We start from the raw sequence: 13202 nt of genomic DNA on the forward strand, positions 1-13202 counted from the left end.
GTGTGACATAAAGAGGCGGGGTTTGAGCTTCCTAGCCAACAGCTATGTGTTCCCGTCCGGAAGTCAAGTCAGTCATGTCCTTATTTGGGCAAAAACTCGTAATCTTAATATCTTCTGAATCGTCGCAGTAGAAATAAATTCACCCCCCCGTACAGTGTGTGCCGATAGAGAGATTAGCTGTGTAGGGCTTCATAGTTTGAGACCAGAGGTTGCCGCTTGAAGTTGATACAGTTTTTACAGAAATAAAGTTATTATCTTCCCCTCTTTCAAAAGATAGATGAGTAACATTTCTCCTCCGTCTGTGGGTTAAGCTAGCTAAACTGAGCCTAGCATAAATGCTCTTGGGAGGAGCAAACAGCTAGCTGGCTTTGTACACAGTCCCAAAATAGTGTTTGTGACAGTTAGCAACTAAGCTAACCTATTTCACACCTTCACAAAGTTTAATATAACATTATTTTACTTACATGGTCAAAAATAGCATGCTAGCATGCATCTATTTCGCTAAAATTTTAGTTTTCTACAAAATATTGTTGCAATTCAGCCACTTAGCTAACCTCTTTCTGTCTGTTTTGTAAAGACAGACTGATTCTGCTTTTTCTGATATGACCTGGTCAATAAGCTCTAGAGGTGTTAATATGTTTTCTGCAGTGAAAGCCAAGCTAATGGAACTTTCTTGTTTTTGATTAGCATTAGCATGTCCCTGTTAGTTAACAGTCCATGACTAGTGGTGAGCGAGTCCGAAAGCTCTTTGTACTATTTGTGAGAATGAATAGTTGAACTGTGAGTTTGAGTGAGCTTTTGTAGGAGTACTGTTGAAGAAGTTAAGCCAGCTAATAACTCTCTCCTGTTGCCTCCTCCTGTGTCCCTAATGACCACAAGCTCTATATTCTTGCACAGACATAAGGGTAATTTAAGTACTTCTCCTATTTTCCCAAAAGTAAAATTACTCTTCAACATAAATTCAGCATACACAAAGCCTCTCTTTAATAGTTCATTATATTTCCATTACAGTATAGGAAACATAAGCACACGCAGGCAAAGAGAAGGAATGCCACAGCCTTTAGATACTCAATGGAAATGAGTTTCAGTGCAGCCCTTGAACAAACATTAATTGCGCCACTATTGTCACACACCCACAATACTCTGCATTACATCAGAACCATTATTCTTAGTGAAAGATTAACTGTGGGGGTGCAAATGTTACACCCATTAGTGGTTAAATTAGCTGTATCACGGTTTCAACAAACATACAGAGTATAGAGTGCCTTATTTTGCATAGCTGGTGTGTGTATCTAAGTGTGCGTGTGTGTTGTGCGTCAGAGCTCGGCCTGCGCTGCTGCAGAGTGAGGACACGTTTGGCTCCAGCTGCTAATCCTGCCGGATGCCTTTGCCATGATGTGTCTCTCTGCACCAGGAAATCCCCACAATGTCTTCATTCAGGCAGCCTGTCTCACGCACACACAGACACAGACTAGTCTGAACCTTACACACACTTTGTTAGTTTGCAAGTTGCAGTACTGTCCTCTTAAAGCCTTTGCTATTCTTTTTTCTGCATCTTTAACTCCAAACTTTCTTAGCTGAGAGTTTGAGCAGTAGCTACAGCTACACATGATTAACTCCTTTCGTGTAAACCATCTTGGACTGGAGCTCCAACTTCATTTCACCCGCTGCCACTTTCCCAATCCTCAGCTTTAGCCTGAGAAAAAAAGAAAGATGCAGAGTGATGATGCAATCCCCAGCAATCTGCCTTCATTGTGTAATGTTGCTCGCTCTGCTCTGCTTCCTGGAATTCCCCCTTTTCTTATTCTAGTCACATTTTTACCAAAGTCACAAGAAGAAAAATGAACTTTATGCACCTCAATCTACAGACAAACAGTGAAAAATCATTAACTATTCTCTGTCCCATTGACATAAGGTTCCTCAAGTTCCTGTTATTGGTTTGTGTGGCTGCCCCTGGCACTGATGTGCAAGCTGGTTGCTCTCCAATGTGCCGGTGGTTAGCCTTGGCTGTCCTCGGCCTGGCAGCGGCCTCGGACCAGGCCCCAGTGATGTAATAACTTCATTTATAGGCGGCCATCACCACGCAATTCTCACACTCACTGCCCCCTCCTTAGCCAGCCGACAGGCCCTCCCACTCTCCCCGCTCTACTATTATCCATAGGTCACAGAACAGGCCTCACATACACAAATAAAGACACACACACACACACACACACACACACACACACACACACACACACACACACACACACACACACACAGATGCACACATGCAGGACTGTGTTGTTTGTTTTGTATCCTTGGCTGCCAGTGCTCACAGTAGTCTGGAGCTCTGAGCCTGCGGAGGTAGAGATGAAACAACACTTTTTAACAGAGAGAGAAAGAGACAGTGATAATGAAATAATAAGGATGGAGACAGTGATGGGTTTGATTATTTTTTTAGCAAAATGTCCAAACTTGTCAAGTATCTTCAAATGAAGTCATTGTTAGGCTTTATTCAATCATTTAATTGACTAAAAAGCAGAAGTACATTTGTGTAAGCTATTTTGAAAATATGAACTTATTCTATACTTAAAATGCAATACGATATGATGCTGTACACAAGCGGCAACCTCCAGTCTCAAACTATGAAGCCCATGCGGAAGGGTACTAAACTGCAGTTCATCCAGAATCCGCTTGAGGCTGGCTGCAGAAACACCGGAAACCACATACACACCAATTCAAAAAAGACTATCTTTGCAGCATTAATAAACATGTTTACAGCCTGATTCAAAAAACGTCTTGGCTCTACGTAGCTAATCTCTTTATCAGCACACACTGTAAGGGGGGTGAATTTTTTTCTAATGTGACGGTTCAGAAGATATTAAGATTACGAGTTTTAGCCCAAATAAGGATATGACTGACTTGACTCCCGGTTGGGAATGCATAGCTGTTGGCTAGGAGGCTCACACTCCGCCCCTTTGCGTCACACTATGCCTGGTTGAGCTGCCGCCGTCGATTGGCTTCAAAACAGCGCTCAGGAACAGATGGGTGACATCAAGGATACTACGTCCAGATTTTATACAGTCTATGGCTGTACTGCACGATATGATACAGTACAATATGATGCAATGCTATCTAAAACTAGAGGCTGTGCAGATTAGGAAGAAAATGATGTATCAATGGTAGACTATTTTCACTTTCTAAGTACTAAACATTGAAGGAAAATAAAATGAAGAACAAACTTTCCCGGTTTTTGCATAAGTAATACAAAAGCAGCATTTTTTGGTCACAGAACTGCTCTGGACTAATTTTCTTACACTGTGTTTATATTTGAGCGTCAATCCACAATTTTCCTGATGTGGAACAGTGTGGTTAGACCAGCTTAGTGTATTGAGAACCAGAGACAGTGACTCAGTTCCTTCCTGTTGGAGAGGAGAGGCCTGGTGTTTTAGTTAGTCATCCACCGCTCCTGACAGCCTATATTTTAATCTGTGAGTCCTAGCAGCAGCGAGTCTCAGGTTTGTTAATGCAGTGCTCTGTAAGAACACTACGTGGTTTGTCTGTGGAGGTATGCAAGGTTGTTTAAATGTGTAGGTGTTAAGTATTTTTTCCTCTACATTGTTCCCTCTGTCTTAAACAAGCAAAGGAAGGAAGACACCTGAAGTGACTCACCTGTCTCACAGTTACCTCCCACACATGAAGTTGTAAACTTGTTGCTGCAGAGAAGAATGTGCTTATGTTGCACATGACAGCATGCCACTGCATCTGATAAGAGAAATAAATACTTTTTAATCTAAAATTAAACCTAGATATCAGTCATGATGATGTGTTTTACTGTGTTAGCATAATAAAACGTCCAATAGGTGATCGTACATTCCAGGAAAATAAGTCCTCCCACTCATGTTCTCTCTGTTTTCACTGTTTGCTCTGTGGGCTGAGATTTTGTGGGTGTAACTTGTGTTATCACTCAGCGTTATTTAGCACCACTGTAAGTAAAGGGAGTGTGCCGGTCAGTGGAGAGGGAAGTTTTAGCATTCCTCATTTCACTCATGCTGCTATATTAGGAATGTCAAACAGGACCTCCACCTCTTTGGTGAGCTGCTGATGTGGTTCACACTCAGTGTATGTTTGCTAGCTGATGATGCCAGAGTTTGCTTAAACAGCTGCTAGGAGGTAGCTTTTATGTGAAAAATAAAAAACATTGTCGGGGAAAAAAGCGGAGTAATGGTGTTTTAACAGTGAGCAAATTCCAAGTAAAGCTTAATTTAAAGAGCCAAACACAGTTGAGTACACATTTTCTTGATTCATTATACTCAATATTCTATGTTTACCTTTCCCCCAAGAAGATCAAATATAGCCTCATAAGCTGCTTGCTATTTAAAAAAATTACATCATTTCATCCAAATACTGTAAAAAGATTAACATTTACTCAAAAAACTATGTCATCAGACTAGTGATGCAGTTATTTTTGGTATATTTATTTATTTATTTAACCTTTATTTAACCAGGTGAGTTAACTGAGAACCAATTCTCATTTGCAATAACGACCTGGGCGAGGAGGCAACACAGGTGGCATGACAATAAATAAAAGACAAAACAAGAAACAGAGAGGACATACAGAGAGACCTAGAGACAGAACAATACAATACAAAAATATGACAGCAGTGAACAACTTAAAAGCAATTTAAAAGCAAGTGCAGTGATGTTGAGTTATGGGGTGTATTAGTTTTTTGAAAGTGGCGAGTGGAATGAGAGAGGTCAGCTTTAGGGATTGTTGAAGGTGATTCCAGTCATTTGCAGCGGAAAACTGGAAGGAGGTGCGACCAAAGGAGGTCCGGGCTTTGGGTGGGATGAGTTTGATATGTCTGCTTGAGCGCAGGCTACGGTTTGTGCTGTGAAGTTTGATTAGTGACTGTAGATATATAATGGGGTTTTACCAGTGAGGGATTTGTAAATGAATAGAAACCAGTGTGTTTGTCTGCGAGAGTGGAGTGAAGGCCAGGTTTGAGTAATATGCAACTTTCAAATGTAACATAAACACTTGTTTTATAAATTGGACTGTTTTTTTGGCTTGATTTTTAAAAAAATGGTTGTGTTTCAAATGGACCCTTTTTAAAGTCTATTTTAGGTAATATATGCCTTCCAAACCAGCTAAATGCAGCATAAAAATCTGGGCTGCATGTGACAAAAGAGGTGTTGTGTTAATTTATAAACATCACTTCATAAAAACATTTTTTTTAATAAAATGAACAAAAATATATGTCATGTAAAACTATTGTATTTATATTTAGGGCTTTCCAATGTACATCAAAAAAAGTTTTAACATAAATTTTAATGAAAACAAGTGAGTAATCCTCAATGAATCATGATCTGTGAGAATTAAAGAACACCAATGGACTAAATATTGATTTAAATTGTTAGTAATGGAGTTAAAAATTAGATTAAAAAAATGTGTATTGGGATTTTTTGGGTTCTGACACTTTTGGGTAATTGAATATGTCCCGGGTCAAATTGACCCAGGAACATTATTGCTGTTCCAGAGAAACGAACATAACAGGAGGGTTAACAGTGATGCCTCTTTATGAGCTAACAAAGTAAATAAGACCATTTGCAAAAACATTGACATTTCCTACATTGTAATTTTTAAAGCCAGTAACTGCTGTGAGGGGATTGGTGTCAGACAAAGTGATTTAAATCATGGTGAGAAACCCCCTTTCTTTTTTTTTTTTTTCAACAGTTTTGTTTATTATTATTATTTTGTACACAAAGAGGTAATAGGTTCACAGTACTTATGAGTGACAGTGTTGAATGATTTACATCAACAAACAAAAACAGATGAAACCCCCTTTTTGAAAACCTTTTTCCACAGCAAATATAGAGTGATTCATTTTACAGTGGAAAGAAAGCAGAATGAAACCAATATGAGACCAGAATTGACCCAAACAGAAAGTCACTCACAGGAGCTTTAATGTTGTTCTGGAGAAAAAAAATGAAAACAATTTGCCTTAGTAAAAACAGATGGAGCAGGTTCTATGATAAAAATGACATCACTTATCTGCCATTCAGCTGGTATTTATTAACTTTAAAGAAGAAACATTTTCAATGTCTCCAGTTTAGAATGCCAGAAGCATGCATGATAATGCAAACCTGTCCATTTATGAGTTAGGTACACCAGTAGGGATCGTAATGAGGATTATAACGCCCTTATTAAAATGGATGTGTATTGGCCCACGTTTGAACACAGTTCTTAATGCTGCAACAACCTCTCGCTACTACGCATGAAAACGAACGCTCTAAGCTCCACATGGTGAGCGAATGAAATCAGCATCAGCAGATCACCTGCTCATGGTGGTCAGTAGAGGGATGGAGAAGAAGTCGGTTGGTGAGTCTGTCTCCTGGGTGAACCTTAACGGACTGGCCCCCTTGTACCGTGCTGAACAGCTGGCTGTGAGCTGCATACAGTGGGATCAAGATCAAATGGCGCCTCAGTCCCCATCTGCTGTTCGTGCTGCCATAACACTCGCTCTGTGAATGACATTCCCAGAGGTGTCTCAAACACACAGCTCCCTTTTATTTTGAAGAATGCAGTCTTTCCTGCAGGTGCTGTTTGCGTTGCATAGCACACACCTGGCCTGGTTTCCTTGTGAACGAGACGTGTGTATGTGTGTGTGTGTTTTTAATGAATGCACTCGGGGCTCATCTGAGAGGCCGGCAGGAGCCGAGGTCAACGACCTCTTCTTTATATTGTAATCACAGTGCTCAGATAATTGGTGTTATTAAAGTCTCTTGATATGGTAATGCCTGACATGCTCATCTGCATGATTGCCCCCTTTACACACGAGAGTGTGGTAGTGTGTTTTTGAGCATGTGCAGCAGTAAGTGCAAAGCAGAAGAGAAGTGAGAAGTGGAGAATCATCTACAGACTTTTTTTTTGTGCAGATTTTCTGAATGAATTTAAAGTGATTAAAGAACCATAGACCTGTCCCTGTAAGGAGTAAATGATGGATTTGAGACACACTTGACTTTTCCATCAAAGTCAATTAGCTCAGTTCATGTTTAAGCCTGCGGCCACTTTGGTTCAGTCAGTCTCCAACAAAAGAGAAGATCAATCTGTCTGATTACATGAGACAAAATTACAACCAAAGAATAATGCTCCGGAAATCTCTCCATGGATATAAAATCAAGTATTTAATACCTAAGCTCAAGGCTTCACACACACACGGCTACATTGCCCCCTGCGACAGTCTTTCGTAGACACACATGCTGCATAATTAAACACCTTTGCTCTTTCTCCGATTTTGTATGCAGAGTACAGAGTTTGAGAGTGATCAGAATAACCACAGCTATAGTGTTGGAATTCTTGTATATGTACCAGTATGTGTATAGAAATGTGTCTTTCGTAGAGACTGTACCTCTGCTACTGCAACTCCTCAATGTTTACAAATGCTGCACAGTGCAGGCCAACACGTAAAGCAAGTTTATTTTTTTCCCAACATTGTTTTTATTGATTTTCAACAACTTTAGACTTACATTTATGAACATTCATACACACATCTTCACATATATGGGCATAACTACAATACAGAACATACACAAAAAAACTCAGGTGCATTAAGAAAGGACATAGAGGACTAGACACATCTTACATCCACACATATAAAAATAAAATAAATAATAATAAATATATATATATGTACACACACATATTATATACATACACATGTATCCACATACACAAACAAATAAATAAAATAAAAGATAACCATAAATAAATACAAGTACATAATAAAAATAATAATGTATAAAATAGAATAAATCAATAAGAAGAGGGAAAACAGTTCTTGCACTATGTCAGTAGTTTGAGTCCGGGAGTGTTGAAGGAGATATATTGAAGTCTAGTATTGAGCATCTGATATTAACGTATCTCAGAGGGCCAACTTTTTGCCATTCATTACTTGTTTAACTTCCTTTAGTTTTTGTAGCCCTCTGCAGTTCTACATAAAGCAAGTTGATTCTGCTTTAGGTCATCTTGCTATTCAGATATCCCAGATTCAGTTTCTGTTTGTTAACCTCACAGAAGTCAAAGTGATTTCATACTAAATGTGTGTTTTTTCTTTAGACGACGAGGAGGCGCTGAACTCCATCATGAAGGATCTGGCAGCACTGGGTCGCTGTTACACCCAGCACAACAGCCACAAGCCGAAGAACAGAACCTTACTCTACAAACAGGTACCTATGGTGTTTGTTTGTACTCTATTTAAAGTGATAGTACATTTAAAATAGTCTAAAAGCTTCCTCTAGATGACTGAATAGGTGGCTGTAAGTGGTTTCTACTTTCCAAATTTGACTGGTTTCATAGCTTGAAAGGTACTTCTCAAACATCACCTGCATGTTTCTGAACTCGTGAATACTCACCTCGGTCCTGATTGCGATCCTCTGCAGGTTGATTAGGACCAGATTAGGACATGTTAATCTCACAAAAGGACGGAGAATATGTGGATTATGTGTCACGGAGAAGTTGAGAAGTTTCTGTCTGAAAGAGGCTGTGAAACTTCCCTGGGATTTTAAATCTTTTGTGACACAAATTCAGTCTGACCGCAGTTAGCTGTTCCTCCTGACAGAGTAAACCATAAACTTTCAAAACCACAGGGGGCGAGTGTAGTTTTTCAGTTAAGTATCACAGTAAAGCTGTCATACACTCAGCTCAATTGCAGTTTAATAATCAGACACAGTGAAGGCACAGCAGTGTATGTAGCGTTGACTGTCACTCAGGGTTTACACAAAAACCTCAGCCTTGATTCACTTTTAGATTTTTTTGTAATTTTTTCCAGCTGGACTGAAAGCTGCTGGCTGCCAAAGTCAGGTGAAGGCTGTCTAAAAGGAGCTTATTGAGAGTCTAATTCTAACACTCTATTTAATGAACATCAATGTGACAGTACGCTGCATTTAATAACACTTTCTGGCGTGGAAATTCTAAACTTGAATAAAAAAGAATGTCGTTTATATGTACAGATTATTAATTTTGCTGCACAAAAAGACATAAAATTACAGCTTTTATTCACTGCCTGTTGTAACATTGGCTTCACTTGAAACCAGTTTTATCTGTAGAAATCTGGAGTCTGTAGAGAAATCATTGGAAATGATAAATTGGCATATTTCAGACGTGCTTGTCACTTAACATTTTTGTGCATACAAGGTTTCATTTCTCTCACTCACCCTGTTTGAAGTCGTTTTCTCATGCGATTGTTTCCACTTTGGAATGATAATTGGTAGATCCTCTCCATGTTTATGATGAGACATAAACAAACAGTGAAAAGCACAGAGAGCTTCCGCTTCTATGAGTAGGGGCAAACCCCTGATTTTGTAGCGTTCACTGATGTGATGTCAGTCCTTCAGTGTTTGTGTCAGTTTATCAGCATGACCTCATGTAGACTTACAGGCTCCTCCAGATTCCTGCTCTCTTGGGCAATGCCTTTATAAATAGCAATCCTGTGCAGTATCATGCCATCTCGAGTCACATCCAAGGATAAATGTGTCTTTTGTTTTACAGGACCAAATTCAACAACACAAACATGTATCACTTTAATGCCTGTAGTCACTTGAATTCATTGTCCAGTTATTGCTGTCATGTATTCAGCAACCTAAATCCCACACACAACTGTGAATCATTTTAACTTTCCACCTCCATAACTCCCCTCTGTTGTTATTTTTCCTCTCAACAGGATTTAAGAGTCAAGCTGGAGCATGAGAGAGAAAAACGGTACGTTGGAACCATTCGTATTGTTGTTTCTACACCCCTGTCCAAGCCTTAACTCTTCAGTTCAGATCTTTTTTGTTATGCTTTGCCATGACTGGGATTTTTGTGTCAAGGGGAAATCGCTGTTAAGCAGCCAGAGCAGCAGAAAGAGAGGGAAAAATTCCAGCTTTGACATTTAGCGGCGGCCTTGTGTTTTTCAGACTTGAACTGGCCGTTTGAGAGGGGAACAAATAAAATAAAAAAAAGAAAGAGGGAGCAGAGAGTGCCAAGTTTCAATTCAGTGTCCAGTCTTCCAGGCACACCCCAAATTAATACTCCATCCTCAGTGTTTTCTTGTGCTTTTTCCTTCGTCCTCCAAATCCTTACCCTCCAGCCTCAGACTCACTCAAGAGGCGAGGCATGGTTACACTCACTCTGTCTGCAGACAGTCTTAGGAGTAATGTTTCCACCAAGGTGCCTCAAAGTTTGTTTACCAGATTTGAGCACTATGAAAGCTAAGGCCACAGTATGAAAGACAGCTCTTTAAGCGGGAGAGGCTTTATTTGGTGTGGATCATCGTTCTGTCTGATGCGGTTCCGCCTTTCCTTGTATGGATGCTGCTGGAGTCCTCCAAGTCCTTGTCCTTTGGCACTGCATCCTGAGAGAGAGAGATCCAAGTTCGCAGACAGACTTTGTCCGGATGAAACAACCCAACAACTACTTAGAGGGGAATGACAAACACAGGGGTGTACTGTTCCAGTGGAAAAAAAACATCAGAGGCAGACTGACCAGAACGTACCAGAATAATTGCCTTGATTCATCAGAACATGGTCCAGATGTTGGTTCAGTGATTAGAAAGAGTGAGAAAGAGAAGGGAAACCGCACCTTCCTCCAGCAGAATATGGTCTCACGTTGGCCCTCTCCACATTTTCACAGCCCTAATTGGCTACCACTGAGGAAGAGACAAGTTTTTTATGTTCCTGTCTCTTTGAGTTTCTGCCTCCCCCTGTTTCTCTGTCTCCTTGTCGTTCTCGCTTTCTCAAGAGCTCCGCTCACACCACACTTCTTTCCCAGAACTGACAGCTACTTTTTACTAGTGTTTTTTTTTTTTATTCACTCTGAATGTACACTCTCCCTTTCTTCTTTTGTTGTCGTGTTGTTAGCGTTTTATTTCCATGTTATTCTGTCCAAGCTCTGACACTTTCATTTTGATTTAGATCCTGTTTTGGAAATCAGTAGGATATCCTTAGTTTGTATTACCCCAAGGGGTAAAATAACATCACATTGTAGAATTAGCATGACTAACACATTGATTTATTTAGTTAAAATTTCAACATATTATGCTAACGCTGATTCACATTAACGCTAGGGAGTGTTTTGTTTTCTTTCATCTGATAATTTTTTATACACTCTCTCTAAAAAGCTCTAAAAAGCTGATATCCTTTCCCATGGTTTCAAATAATGTTAGCAATATGCTGGTGAACACAGTGCAGCATTTAGCAGCTAAAAGCTAGCTATTTTCCTGAGTTGAGAGACAAAAAAGACGAGTGTGAGAGATTACTGGAGTTACATTCAACAGGGGGACAGAAATATTACACCAAACTTAAGCTAATGTTGCCCTAAATCTGCTGGGGAAATGTGTACATTATTCAGTGGTGGACAGTAACAAAGTAAATTTACTTGAGTACAGTAGTTAAGTACATTTTGTGAGTATCTGTATTTTACTTGAGTGTTATTTTTTTGGGGAGCTTATTACTTTTACTCCACTACATTCAGAAGACAACTATTGTACTTTTGACTCCTCTACATTTCTATCAGTGCTCTAGTTACTCACTACTTTTGCTTTGAAATCAGCTCATGAATTTCCTTCTCTTTTCTGAAATCTGATCCCACGGTTGAACGTGCAAACACAGAACAAATTTCACTCAGATCAGGCAGTTCATTTAGAGGTGGTAATGATGGCTATAATTCTCCACCCGAGCACCCATGGCCATATCTTCAGCGCGTGTTAGAGGTTTTTGAATACTTTGAATACTTAAGTATTTTTAAAAGCAAGTACTTCAGTACTTTAACTCAAGTAATAATTTGACAGGGCAACTTTCACTTGTATTGGAGTAATATTTGACATGGATTATCTATACTTCGACTTAAGTAATGAAGCTGTGTACTTTGTCCACCACTGACATTATTGCAGTTAGCAAGTTAGCTGAACTTAATATGCTTATTTGTTAATGTTGTTTTTAAAACTTGTTACCACTGTCACAAAGTGGCCAAAATAATCAGTTTACATGCTTTCTCTGTCTGCTTTTGTATTTCTGAGGACCGGTATTAAGCATTGATCAAATCTACATTACAACACCTTCAAGCTAGTTTAGCCAGCTAGCTATTTTAGCATCTTCTGTTTGTGGTTGAGTATTAATGCAAATACTTTCAGCAAAGTAGAAAAACACAGAAAGAAATCCTTAAAAATGTATTAAGACATTAAAGACCTTATAAAAAACAGTAAAAATGTTCTTGGGAGAAGTGTTTAGAATGAAAATCTACACAATATAGCATCTAAGCTAGTTGGCTTCTTCTGCCTGTAGTTGATTCTTTATGCAAATACTAAATCCCACTGAACTGTAATGAAAAGCAGCTGTCTGAGTCCAATTTCAACCGGCTGAACGTGATTATGAAGGCAGTCCAGACTAAGTTTGGTGCTATTTACTTATTAAATGAAATAATAACGCTGCCTGTAATTCTTGGTAAGACAGGTGGAATTCTGTGTCCTCTTTATCAAAAACTCTGATCACATTTCAAGTAACAGTGTTACACAATGAAGTCAGATAGATTACACATGATAGCCTATCTAAACAGCAGCCACAGCACTCGAGGCATGAGGAGTCCCTGAGTCAGGATAACCGTGTTGTCCGGCCACAATGGAATCTAATTGGACTGTCCTTCTTTTCATTGGCAAGCGCTGAAGGTTTGGGGCAGGAAATGTGAGCCGTGTGTCTCTCTCTACTCCCCCTCGGCTCTGTTTCAGGGTCTCCTGCCAGAGAGAGTAAAGGAACAGAGCCAGACATTTTTTTTCCTGTGTATTTGATTGTAATTGTGTCCGTGAAAGAGAAGGGAAAGAAAGAGAGAGAGAGAGAGTGTGTCGGGATGTGGGGAAGCATTCTTTTTACCCTGCAAATCTGTGTGTCCACATGCTCGCACAGAGGAAGGAAGGCCATATCTCTCAGAGCAGCATCCTCATACCCCCCCTCCCTCTTTTGCCCCCTCTCCACATCCCTCCAGCCCTTTATCAGACACATCATCGGCGAGTATAAACAGAGATGTGGAGCGTTTAGCTCTGCTGCAGCTCGCCTCTGATCTGCAAGCCTCCCTATTCCCAGAATCCTCTCCTCAAATGAGGGAACCAATGAGCAGTCATTAAGATAGGCAGAGCTTTGGCCTCTGATGAGGAAATGATGGGATGAAAACAAGTCCTTTTATCAGGATA

The 13202-nt window shown here is 39.8% G+C and overlaps 1 protein-coding gene across 1 annotated transcript in view; it reads left to right on the forward strand.

Moving 5' to 3' along the window:
• map3k22 (mitogen-activated protein kinase kinase kinase 22) overlaps window positions 1–13202 on the forward strand; it is a 50894-nt gene that overhangs the window by 17194 nt on the left and 20498 nt on the right. The window contains exons 4-5 of the mRNA XM_034706908.1: window positions 8102–8211; window positions 9705–9742. Of these exons, the coding sequence (XP_034562799.1) occupies window positions 8102–8211; window positions 9705–9742 (148 nt within the window). The remainder of the gene's footprint in view (window positions 1–8101; window positions 8212–9704; window positions 9743–13202) is intronic.

Source organism: Notolabrus celidotus, chromosome 17, assembly GCF_009762535.1.
Source record: "Notolabrus celidotus isolate fNotCel1 chromosome 17, fNotCel1.pri, whole genome shotgun sequence".
Taxonomy (NCBI): domain Eukaryota; kingdom Metazoa; phylum Chordata; class Actinopteri; order Labriformes; family Labridae; genus Notolabrus; species Notolabrus celidotus.